The sequence below is a fragment of the Miniopterus natalensis genome, chromosome 20 (genome assembly GCF_054644295.1).
Source record: "Miniopterus natalensis isolate mMinNat1 chromosome 20, mMinNat1.hap1, whole genome shotgun sequence".
Lineage (NCBI taxonomy): Eukaryota > Metazoa > Chordata > Mammalia > Chiroptera > Miniopteridae > Miniopterus > Miniopterus natalensis.
In genome coordinates, this window is record NC_142100.1 from 22,498,416 (window position 1) to 22,511,500 (window position 13,085).

A 13,085-nucleotide genomic window follows, 5' to 3' on the forward strand; every position below is an offset into this window, starting at 1 on the left:
ACAGTGGTGTCTTTAATTGCTATTTTAAAGTCAGCAGTTTAAGCTTGTAAGTTTGATGTTACTGTTATATCATACCAAACCAAAGCAAAACTATTTTGTCATTGTCCCTAGAATCAGTTAAAAGCCAATTCAGATACTAGTACATGAAAAGGTAGAAAAATGTCATTCTTTTTCTGTTCCTTGGAGTTTATAAGTCAGCACAGGAGACTTTATGCAAATGAAACAGGAAGCATTCTGCACAGTAGCTTTCAAAATTTCACACTGCTACGTAACTAATTTTTCAGACTTATCTGACAGCTTTAATTTAGTTTGCCAGCAAGTTATTTTTGTATTACTTGTCCACAATCAACTGGAAATTTATGCTGTTAATATCATCAGAGGCAAGCTTTGCCGGATGGTTGATAAAATAAAGTTATATCCCATCTGTAGTTCCTGTGTCTAGCATCCATTTTTTATCAAAATGTAGAGTTGAGTTTCTCATTGTTTCTTTTTCAGTGAGCATTTGTCCTGTGCTTTCACATTCTTTCTTCATGGGGAAAGTAATGTATGCACAAGTGTGGAGATTGCCCAACACCAGCCAATTTATTTGATCAATGAGGAGCATATTCACATGGCTCAGTCTTCACCTGCACCATTTCAAGGTGAGTAAATCGGTGATGCCCCTGCTCTCCGCCCTCCCCACTCAGTGGCTGGTCACCTTGCCCAGGAAGGTTTTACAGAATGGGGTGTTATCTTAAATGGACATTTTAAAGGTAAGCATAAGGCTCAGTTTCTGAAGAAGAAAGGAAAGAACATTTCACAATTAAATAATAATAGCTTGCTAGTTTTTTTGTTTGTATTTTTTGTTTTGTTTTGTTTTTCTGAAAGTTTATCACACATGCAGTGTGGCCTTATGTGAAATTGTATTGAGAGATACAATGTAGAGAATTTCCTTCAGAACAGCAAGATCAATAAGTATTTGAAAAACATAATCCAAAGAGTAATTGACAAATCTTATAAATTAAAGGTTTTTAGTGTTTTGTTTGTTCCAAGAATGTAATATTATTGTCTCAAGAATGTAATAACTTGTAAATAATTACTATTAGACTTAGTATTTGAAATTTTAACCAAAATCAAATTTCTGGAGTTGTGTAGTATATAGTTTCTTCAGTGATATTAATAACTTTATTATTTTGTTTTAATTATACACTGCAGTGATTGTAGGCATTTGGTTGTAATTTAACATACATTCATATTTTTATTAATTCTCAGCTTATCACTGAATATCACCAAAATAATTCCATGTCCTTTTTCTCTAATTGTGCATTCTATATATCTTTGGTTTTGTCTTTGGAATTGAGAATTTTCTGTGAATAACTTTTACAATGTTTTAATATTAGATTGAACCATATGGAAAAATATTTTTTGGTTCAGTCTGATTTATCATTAATAGAGATGTCTGATTAGTCTTAGTATAGCACACAATATAATTTTAAAGACACTGATATTTTAACAGTCATGACTGAAGTATTTTTATTGATGTAACAACCTGTCATAAGTGCTTATCCTCCATATTATTTATGATTGCCTTTTGGTTTTCTACATGTGATTCTGATTTAATTTGATGAAAGCATCTGTTCCTTGCCCTAAAGATAATTAAGCCTTTTTTTTAAAGGTAAAAAAAGAACATTGAATCCCCATTTAACTGTGTCCTAATTATTACCTACTTTCCCCCTACCCCCTGTTTGCAACACATTTTAAGCTATGTTCTTTATTATTCTGTAACTTGGGGTGTTTTATGTATGAGCTGCTATTAAAAAAACAACCCAATTCTCATACTGTACACTTGAAAGTTATACAGTATGTGCATATTACGGATCGTCAGAATTATTTAAATACTATGTTTCCTTGACTGTGAAGGTGCTGAGGACCATCTGACTTCATTCTAGACTTTACTACTCAAAAGCATTTTTTATGATGACAAAAGGAATTACTAGTCATAAGGGAAGGTAACTAACCTGAGTTGGTAAGGATACTAGTAGGAATACTAGGTCCCTATAGACTACTTTTAAAAATCTTCCTGGTTAGTTCCTAATGCTTCGAACCGTAGAAGATTGCTGTGGGATGTTATCCTGCATATTCCCCTTGACTCGGGCAGAGGAGGCACATCCCGAGGGCAGGCACTGGCCTGTAGGTAACTGGAGTGCACGTAACGATACTGATGTAGGAATTTCCTGGCAATATTAATGTAGGAAAATTGCCCTTGATTAGCTGTGTTGGTTGGAATCAGTAATTTTTGTCCCATTTGAATCAGTGAGGAACAGCAGAAAGGCACCAAGAAATATGTGATGTCTATGGTTATCTGTCTTGATTGATGTGATAGATCATCCAGTTACTAAAAAATAAAGCCATCAGAGAAAATAAAAAGAACATCCCATTTAATAATTATGCTGAGATTTTTTTTTTTTAATTAGGGGTAAGAAAAGGTGACCTTTGTCCCCAGAAAAGTGTTATTTGGAAGGTTGAAATGGCTGGGTTATGCACAGCACCGTTTTAACTACATTTTCATGGCTAGCTCAGTGAAAATGGCATCAAGGTCAAGTACTGAAAGAGAAACATAGGAGGACTTTGAGTCCTTTACTTTAGTAAAATAATTTTTATTTGGAGTCGTTTTATCAACAGATCTCTAAGACAGTCCTAACTGAAATGATAACAAAGCATTATATTTTATAGTTGGTAAATTAGGACTTTTCTGCTATTAGAAGTTTTATTTATATGTTGTTTTTTGACTACCACAGATTTTAGGAAGTCTCAGGAACCATAGGAAGAGTATTCCAGTTCTTGTCAAGGTTGGGGGTTGTAGTGAGAGGTTTTCTTCTGTTATGGAAGAATCAGTGTTTACTTTGTGTAAGCTTTTATCAAACAGATGGGTATAAGCTTTAACATATAGATGTTTATATGTTCTGTATCATTATAGCTATCCGATAGTATTATATCTCCCCCGCTTGATTTCCTTCAAAAATTGATGTGAATTGAGAGTCATGTAAATAAGAAGTAGTAAAATGAGAACTTAAAATCACACTTTGAAAGGAGAAGGAAACAGAGAGCAGTGCACATTAAGTGATGCTGTGCTTCAGCCTTGTTACCTCTTACGTAGCATTGCGCTTACACAGGAATTATCACTGTGGTCTCTGACATATGTTTCTCCTCCCTGCCTTAGTACTGGTAAGTCCTTATGGATTAAACGGCACACTGACAGGCCAAGCGTACAAGATGTCAGACCCAGCCACCCGTAAGTTGATTGAGGAATGGCAGTATTTCTATCCAATGGTGCTGAAAAAGAAAGAAGAATTGAAAGAAGAGGAGCTGGGATATGACGATGATTTCCCTGTGGCTGTCGAAGTAATCGTTGGTAAGAGAAAATATTTTGCCTGAAGAACTTTATTCTCTCTTCTTCATCTTCCTTAATTTAGAAAGATAATCACTCAGATTCATAAAAAATAATCTCCATAATTTTCCCATTTTTTAAATTCTCTTGACACAGTGGTATATGCTGAGTAGTTATCTTGCCTGAAGCACCAGTGGTCCCTGTATTCCAAATGCTATTATCATAATGTTGGAACACATGGTTAAACAGCGATTAACTTAAGGAGGAATGAAACATACCACTTTCGCAGTACCCACTGAGTGTCCCATTTTCACCAGAGCTTTCACTGACCACTGGAATAATAAAGTTGGCAGTCTAGTGTGAACTTTTTCTCAGGCCTGATTTTCTCCTTGCTCTTTCCTTACAGGTGGTGTTCGGATGGTTTATCCTTCAGCTTTTGTTTTGATCTCTCAGAATGACATCCCAGTTCCTCAGAGTGTTGCCAGTGCTGGAGGCCACATTGCAGTTGGCCAGCAGGGACTTGGTAGTGTGAAGGACCCAAGTAACTGTGGGATGCCTCTCACCCCGCCCACCTCTCCAGAACAGGCTGTCATAGGTGAGTACAGTCCAGGAATGTCCTGGGTGGGAGAGATCCCAGAAAATCTTGTGGTTCCCTTGCCGTGGAACAGGGAGAAAACTCACATTGAGAAATTCCTGCTGGAAGTGATGGAGGTAGGGTAACATGGGAATTTTACAGAGTGGAAAAGGAAAACTTTAAACAAAAAAAAATTATTGTGCTTCAGGATTTTTATTTTTACTCCAGTTAAATAATGTAGTTGTTTCTCTTAAGTTCTACACAAACCTGCCCCTTTATACACATGTGCATGCATGTGCCTACATGCAGTCAGGAGACAAGATATAAGCTGCTGCTTTATTTTAAACAAGTGGAAAACACGAAATCAGAGAATGGTTGAAACCTTTGCTCAGTTGACGGTTGCCAGACAGGGCCACGTCTTGGGTACTTCTTTTTCTATTCTATTATAAAGTTAGGCCAACATCCAGGAGCTCTGAGTAAATGCTTTGCCCTATCATTAATCTTTCCATATTAATGATAAATATTATCAAAATGTGAAATTTTTGACAAACAGTTTTCCTTCATAGACAATTTTAGAAATTGTTTAAATTGGGAGGATTTTATCATCTTTGTTGAATAGTATATTTCGTATATTAAATTTTGTGGTAGTTGACTTTAATTGGAAATCTGGTCACTAAGGAAAAAATATTCATCATACTTGATCTGAAATGAGATTATTTATAGGCATTTAATGTGAACCATGTTGGCAGGAACATCAGAGAAAATAAAGTCTTGGCTGCTAAGCTTTGAAAACACTCTCAAGCATGACACACACTAACATGGTAATTTTCATGAGGATTAGATACGATATTTCAGTTTCTAGCATAGTACTTGGCACATAGTGGACATTCATTAAATGTTCATGGTTCAACAGTATGTTGGGAAAGTATAGGCTTTGTGATTGAACACACCTAATTTTAAAACCTGTCTATAGCTTTTATAGGTGAGTGACCTTATTTAATTCTCATACTTGTTCTGAACCCCAGTTTCCTTCTCTGTTAAATACTCCATACTTTACAAGGTTGTTACATGTATTAGGTATTGTACTTGACAGTGTTATGTGAACAGTTACACAGTATACAAAAGGTGGTATAAAAAAGCAGTGTTCCAAACTCCAGTTTCAGCACACATTGTGTTATCTGGAAGAAATTACTCAGATACTGTTTGGGAGGCGGAAGTGGACAACACGTAGCCTCTGTTTCTAAGAGCCAGGTAGTTGCTAAAATGGTGAAAAAATATACACCTAGTTCAAGCATGGGAAAGCAGAGAATTTGGATGATTCCTTGTGAAAGGGTTTGCTCAAACAACTTGTATTAAAACTACTTTAACTTGAAAAAGAAAAACTACATTTTAGACTTTTATAATAATCACCATAGAGAAGATATATTAAGGAAAGACTAGAACTATCAGTATTTTGGAGTTTTAATCACATTTCTTGTAAAGGTTTGTATTTTTAACAATTGCGCTACATAAGTTGTCATCCCTTTTTTGTTTTATTTATTCTGCCTGGTATTTAGTGGAATTTGTATTCAACTTAAAATTGAAGGCCTGCTGTTTGCATAATGCCTTGACCTCTGATGGATCAGTTCAGAACTCTGAATGTCATAACTCAAAACCAAGAGGTTTTGCTTATGGTGGGCTTTCCAGTTCCTGGCCCTCTCACTCTGTGCATATCATTGTGCTAGGCCCTGGGTAAATAAATCCCCTGGTACTTCTTCCCTAAAGCAAGCAAGCAAATGAAATAAAAGCTTCTGGAGTCTTTGCTGTAAAATGGATTTGACCAAATTTTTACATCATGATAGGTTGAATTACAGCTTAGAACTCTTAATGCTCCATCAGAAGGAGTCCTGCTCAGCCTTGTCACTGCAGTTGACTAACATTGAGCATTGCCATGTTTTTCTAGGTATAAGACAAAGTGGGTTACTTTGCCCCCTAAAATGGCCAAGGGTTGCCTAGAGTAGTAGCAGGGGACCTAAGAGGGCCACTGGTTTTGGTGGAATCAGTCATGGATAGGCACATCAGCTCGCCTCTTCTGTTTATGAGGACAATTGTAAGAAATAACATTTAACAGCATGGAGTACAAGTCTTGTTTAATTCCATATAAAATATCACCCGTATTTTAGCTAAATCATTAAAAGCTACTGAGAAGGACTGACCCGACTTTAATCAGAAAAGACTGTGGCTTATTTTCCCTACCCTTCTTTATTGGTCATAAATGACTTCCTTTAATACCACGGGCATATGCTCTCTTCAGCTGTGGTGCTGGGTGTTGGGGTGAAGGCTCTGGTACCAGTTCTGCTGTTTGTTTCTTCACTTTGCTTAGTTTTAGACCAGGCATTTGAAAGCCCATCGTAACACTGAAATGAATTATTTTGCACCATGAACCAAGTCAGGGAACTTTTAAGATAAAAGGTACCAATGAAAGACCAAATTTGTTGTCTCCTTTAATTTATCTCCTCCGTGATGTAACAGTACTTTTCTGGGGAATAGGAAACCTTCAGTTTCTTAGAATGTAAGCACTTGGGGTTGGTTTCTTTCTTTTTAAAAAAATAGAACTGAGCCTAACTATACAACTCATAATGGTTTTGTTGCATCAATACCAAGAATATTAGTTTGTGACATAGGTTGCTTCTTTCTTTTTCAGATGGGAGTGGAGGTTTCCAGAGTTCTTAAAATTGCTTATTTCGGTCAAGATGTTTTGCATCATATTTCTGTTCAGAGTAAAACCCACAATATATTTATGAAATCAAATAGATGAAAGTAATTGAAATTTAATGCTGGAAATTCACTTTAGTCTTTGTTTTATATGAGATAGAAGTAGTGAAGTACTCATGACATAAGCAATAATAAGTATCTCAGCAATCATAACGGACATAATAGAAAGAAATGGATTGCATACCAACTGTAGTTGGAGAAACAAAGTAGAGTTAGAAACCAGTGAATTTTTTTTAATCCTCTGATAGAAAATGTTGAGAGAACCTCTCTCAGTGTTTTAGTACTAAGCTTTCATAGTGTCAGACAGAAGGACAAACAGTTTTGAAATTTGACCTTGTTAAAGCCTTTGTGCCATTAAGTTTTTCCTTCTACTAGGGCGTGTGTGCAGTTGTTACACAACCATTTAGCTGAACAAGCATAAAGCTCCCTCTGCCGTTTTGTTTTGCCTTGAAACTTATTTACTGCATTGAGATTTAAAAATTCAAAACAGTCTCTGCATGTTTATATCTTTGATATTATGATGTATGAACCCTTCTGTGTAAGTTACCTCCAGTACCTGTGGAGCAGGCGTGCCTCTGTGTGGTTATGCCCATGAAGGTGTGTATGTCCGTATTGATGAGATTAACTATTTTAGGGAGAACATAAAGAATCATAGAAAGTGCCAAAAAAAAAAAGTCTATATTGTCATAAATTATCCTCAGCTACAGATGGTGTTATTATTGCAAGGGGTAGAGGCAAGCTATATGAATATGAGTTTTATCAATTAATTAAAACTTTTATGTTAAAGAGGCCAGCAGTCTTAAGCAGTAGAAGCTCTTTTCAGAAAAATGACTTTTCAAATTGTCTTTCTTTCCCAGGTGAGAGTGGAGGTACGCAGAGTGCTGCCAGTCACTTAGGTTCCCAAGATGGGGGGATGATAACTATGCACAGTCCAAAGAGATCGGGGAAGATTCCTCCAAAACTCCACAATCATATGGTCCATCGAGTCTGGAAGGAATGCATCCTCAACAGAACCCAGTCCAAGTATGTTTTTTGTATCACATCTGGATCGTGGTTTAGTAACCATCTCTTTGATTACCACACAAAGCGGGTCATTGTATTAACTATTGTGTGACCAAACCTGAGGGGTCCTTGGATCAGTATTTCATGATTTGAACATCATAAGATAAAATTTAAAACAAAGATTTTAAAATAAAGATGATAACTTGATTCAATTTCCCAGGAAATTTTGAAGTTCCTGATTATCTCAGTATTGCTGTGGTACTCATTGGACATTATTTAGCACAGATGGCTCAGTAATCAGTGGGCTTGGTTTTCCTTGTATACCAATTTATGAATGTTTCCTATTTACAGAGGGAAATGACCTTCTTTGCTGTGTTTTCTCTTATATACATTGACAATACGTTCTGAACTAAATTAATGACAGCTAGAGGGGTGTTTACCAGCCGCTGTACTTCTGTTTGTTGATTTGGGGAAATTGTATTATTTTCTTTCCCATATCCAACTTTCCTTCCTTCCTTTGTTTCCTTTGTTTCTTTCCTCCCTCCTTTTCTGCCTTCTATTTTTCTCTCCCTTAACATATTTTTGGAAAAGCGGAAGAAGAGATTACTGGTAATTATTTTAATTGCATGAATGATAATGACAGTAGTAGTCAATAAATACTTTTCTACTTATCAAGATTTAGGTAAACATATTCAGCATATTTTCGTATGTTTTGATATGATGGAGATGTCCATTTTCTTAACTGACACAAGTAAACAAATGAGCCTTGACTCTCTGGAATAGAATAAACATGGACATTCTTGCCAATAACAACTAAGAACTCCACTCATTTAGAAGTCGCTGTATTGCTATTCAGTGTTTTGCGTACAGATTTAAAACCTGTCCTTTGGACCTCACTTTTAGCAAATTCATACTATATATTTATTTCTCAACAAGTTATTTCTACAATAGGCTGCTGAAGATGACGTGGTAAATAAAGTAAAATAATTGCCATGAAAAATCATATGTCACATTCTCAAATTAAAGTTATCTCTAATCACTTAAAAGTGAACCTTTCCTTTAGAAAAATTGGTACAAGTATTTTCCCTTCTGTCTGCACTGCCTAGACAATTGCCAAGTTAACATTTTCTTTTTCTTTTCTTTTTATTTACCAGTTTTGATTTTTATTACCATTAACCTTTCATCTCCACCAAGTTGAGCAGACTGTATCCCCTCTATCAGCAGCACAGAATAGGGTAGAGAGACAGCCCAGAAAGGCAGGAAAGGGTGGAGAGCAAGAGAATTCCTCCATCATTAATTGAAACACTTTGCAGTGTCAGCTATAGCAAAATCAGCAATAAAAATTTGGCCCAGTGTTCTTATTTTCACTTTGTAATAATAAACATCTACTTTTTGCTACCAATTGTCAGTGACATGTGGGAGATATTTTTGTTTCTTGTCTTTTAGTTTATAGTCCAAGTGTGGAGTTCTGCCCTTAATGCTAGCAAATACAGGAGTTGTGAAGTTGATTTCAGCAGCCTATCTGAGGGCACAGAATTTCATAGATGCTGTGAAAAGATAACTTTTAAAAAATGTAGGTGACTTTTTACAAAGCAACAGTGAATAGTGCCAAATAGTGTTGTAATTGCTGTGTGCTGTCCGTTTTACATGTGCATTAAACTTAAATCGATGTGTTTTGAATCCGGCTTCTTCTGACGCATAGAATAAGTAGTAGCCCATCCCCCCCTCTGGATCCTCTGAGCTGTTTATCTGCAGGACACCATTACTGTGTAAAATGTATTCAAATATTACTAACATTGTTTCTCCAGCGATATTATGTTTCCACAACTCACATATTTAACCCATTTTAGGAGGAGCCAAATGTCAACTCCAACTCTGGAAGAAGAGCCTGCTAACAATCCTGCTACTTGGGATTTTGTGGATCCAACCCAAAGAGTCAGCTGTTCTTGCTCTAGGTAGGTAGAGACAAGGCAGCACAGTCCTCGAACAGATGGTGGCGCATTTTGCTGGCTGCCTCCTGGCTCTTAGACCCCTTCTTTCCCTGTTGCTTTGTTTGAACCCTCCTCCTCCAGTAGATAAGAAAGGACAGGTCTTTCTTATATGCAGACGATACAGTTTTATTGTCAGGACTCAGAAAAGACCCTTTTAGACAACTGACCCTGATACCCATTTGCTGCCACAGATTTCTTGGGGTAGCTATATCAGAACGAAGGGCATTTATTTGACAAGACAATTTCTTGCCCTTTAAATGAATTTATTTAACTACTCTTAATTTTAAAGTAGAGATAAATATTAAACAAGTTGGCTTGAGCTATAGAATTTGGATTAAATATACCTTCCATAGATCATTTTGTTGTGGGTGCTGGTGTTTTTGATGACTGAAGCAGGTATTTATAACAACGCCTGCCCAAAGCTGAGATCGTTGCTCAATGTAGAGATTTGAATAGGACCCCGGATTGTCTTCTGTAGAAAATGTTTGCTGTCCTCATGGATGTTTTCCTGACTTAACCACTATCTGTGGTGGTAAGAATCTTATTGTCATGGGTTCTCATGAGGGCTCTTAAATATCTTAAGTGTGTGTCAGCCTTACCCCCCCAGCTCTGTTGACTGTTGAACCTGTGCTGCTGATTACTCAGTAATGAGCAGCTTGGAGTAGCTTTGCCTCCACGTGTACTCTTCACATTTGGTACTGCTCAGCGCTTACAGAGTTTAGGTGAGATGAGTATATTTAGAAGATGGCCATTTATTTCTCTAGTGTAGATTGAGGGTTCTTAATATGGCACAAATGGATTGGCTTTGGGGAAGGGAGGTAGTCAGTGTGCCCCCTGGGAATATATGCCGGGGTGTGCGTGTGTGTACACTTACACAACAATTTTGACACCTCCCTGTCTTCCCCTCAAGTTGATCTTCTTTTATCAAGCTCTGCCTTGGTAGTCCCAGCTTTCTGTTTCAAGATGCTGTAAGTATCAGCCTAATGAAAACCATTATGGTTTTTCAAGGCGGATGTTTTTTAAGAAGTTATTTGCTCGTTAAGGGATCTCTCTCTGAGCATGTGAGGATCTCTGGTCTCGGAGTAGGTGTGGTATACCAGTTGAATACCTGTTTTACTTTTGTCTCTAGGCCATTGTAAATTGTGTGACAAAAAGTATTTTCCTGTTAACATTGGTTTTTAAACAGCTCATAACCCAGGTTTAGTTCACCTTTAGAAAGTACGTAGGATGTAAATTTTAGTGTATTTAACTTTATTCCTTCATCTTATTTTCTTGCTCTTTTTTTTCCTTACTCTAGATTTTTTTTTTTAACTTTTAAAAACTAATCCTTTTACTGACTTACATCACATTTTTATTTGCTACCTTGAATTACTTTTACCTGAAGTGTAAATAAACAACACTTTTTTTTCTCCTCCGGAGTTATTCTATTTCCTCATCAATGCCTCGAATACCTCAGGTCTTTCTTGTAGTTATGCGTTCCACTCCATTGACTTCCAAATATTTATCTGTAGGCCTGACTTCTCACGTGTACTCTAGTCCAGTATTTTTTGGGGGTGCCTTTAATATCCTTAATATTAACATGTCTGTTTCCTCCCAAATCGGATACCCTGTTGTCATTTTTATCACAATGTTCCCTTCTTGTCTAAAAACTTCATCATTTATTTATTTTTCTTTATTTTCTGGATCAGCGTATCATTGCATTTTGTGATGACTTTCTTTGAAATGTCTATTGTAATGTCCTTCTACTTTCCTCATTCCTTTAGCCTCCATGTGTCTCAGCACTGTTTGGCCCTGCCTCTGGTTCCTTCCCATCACTGGACCACCCATATAGTTAGCCTTCTGAGGCTGATCTTCCTGTTGCCTGCTTCAGTGAGGTCCCTTTCTGTTCGGAAATTTGCAATACTTGCCTGTTACTTACTGACATATTCCTAATTCTAACCATTTCACAATGTAGCTGAGTCATTAAATGCAATTGAGACAAAAAGACTTTATAAGATTATTCACTTTGCAAAAGCGCTTACTTTGAAGAGGCTACTATAAAATATCTATCAAAGGACTGATGTGGTTAAATGCTCTCTGAGAAAATCCAAATCCAGAAGTTTTATGTAAAAGGCTTTTAGAGCTTTGGTTTTAAAATAAGGCATCCTTAGATGATACCGTGGAGATGTTCTCAGATGAGACAGTCATCTCTTACTGTGGCACCATGCCCTGGGGACTCAGAGCACAGTTTTTGACATATTGACAATAGCTTTATGCTTAGACAACCTTCTTCAAAGTCAGGGTTTTTGTTTTTTAGAGGGGCCAAGACTTTGGCAAGTGTTTTCAGATTATCTGCTGCAGGATTACCAGACCCATTATGGAGTGGTCCACTCCTCACTCTGTTTAATGGCCTTATGGGGCAGGGTGGCCATCCTGCTGTCCCACTAAACCATCCCATTATACCACACAAATCCGTTTTACTGCCCACTAGGGCATCATTTAGTGCAATGCAGCAGTAATTTAATGCCACCCTAGCGGCCTCAGAGAGTTACTGGAGAGCTTACATTTTTTCCTGGGAGTGATTTATATATTGGGAGGAACTGGCTGACCTGCTGTATAACTTGGTTGTACAGATTAAACCTTGGCATCATCTAGGGCTCTTACTGAGCAGTTTCTCATAGCCATCCTTGCCAAGAAGTGTGTTAGGATGTGAGCCGACTTGCTGTTCCTGCCTCGGTACTTCACATGCATTTGGATATGTGTTTGCTCTCAGCAACCTTTTTACTGCTTGTCTCATTTTAACCTGTGTCTGTAAGATCCAAAGTTCTCTTTTTCCCTACTTTCTTAGATAATAGTGTCTTACAAGGTTTCTAGTATGTTTAGTCTATTAGATGTTCTTAGGATTCACCCTCAATATCTTAGTTTCGTGCTTTGGGGGACAGTTGCAGTTATTAAATTCCTGATCTACAGCACTACAAGCCATTATAAACCATTCTGTGTCGGAGTTAGTAAAGTGTTGTGAAATAGAAATTAGAAGCTTTTTTTTTTTTTTTTTTGGCAGATGATCTCATAACTATTGGCTTTAAGGTGGAGTTTGAATATATTATCTGAGGACCTCACGAAATTGGAAAGATTTCGGGATTTTTTCAAATCAGTAATTTTGTAGAGGTTAACAGTGTATGAGTTTATGTTTCATAAGTCCATCTCTTATCTTTTTAACTTGTATGTGATTGATTTACTGCTTTTCATCAGGGTGTTTGCAGTTTTTAGTCATTAAAAATATAATTAACACCTAGAGTCCTTTTTGATGTATTAGTGCATCTAATGAGTACTTAACAAGACATAACCTCGTCAGAGGCATCTCTTTTGTAATGTTATAGTGATGCAGTTATTCTCATCTGTGTATTTGTTGACTTCG

At 36.8% G+C, this 13,085-nt stretch overlaps 1 protein-coding gene across 4 annotated transcripts in view; it reads left to right on the top strand.

Annotated features, from left to right (window-relative positions):
• MED13L (mediator complex subunit 13L) overlaps window positions 1–13,085 on the top strand; it is a 209,171-nt gene that overhangs the window by 156,280 nt on the left and 39,806 nt on the right. For all 4 annotated transcript variants that reach the window (XM_087828714.1, XM_087828716.1, XM_087828715.1 and 1 more), the window contains exons 5-9: window positions 496–641; window positions 3,200–3,391; window positions 3,774–3,962; window positions 7,553–7,718; window positions 9,548–9,652. In XM_087828714.1, coding sequence (XP_087684840.1) covers window positions 496–641; window positions 3,200–3,391; window positions 3,774–3,962; window positions 7,553–7,718; window positions 9,548–9,652 — 798 coding nt within the window. The remainder of the gene's footprint in view (window positions 1–495; window positions 642–3,199; window positions 3,392–3,773; window positions 3,963–7,552; window positions 7,719–9,547; window positions 9,653–13,085) is intronic.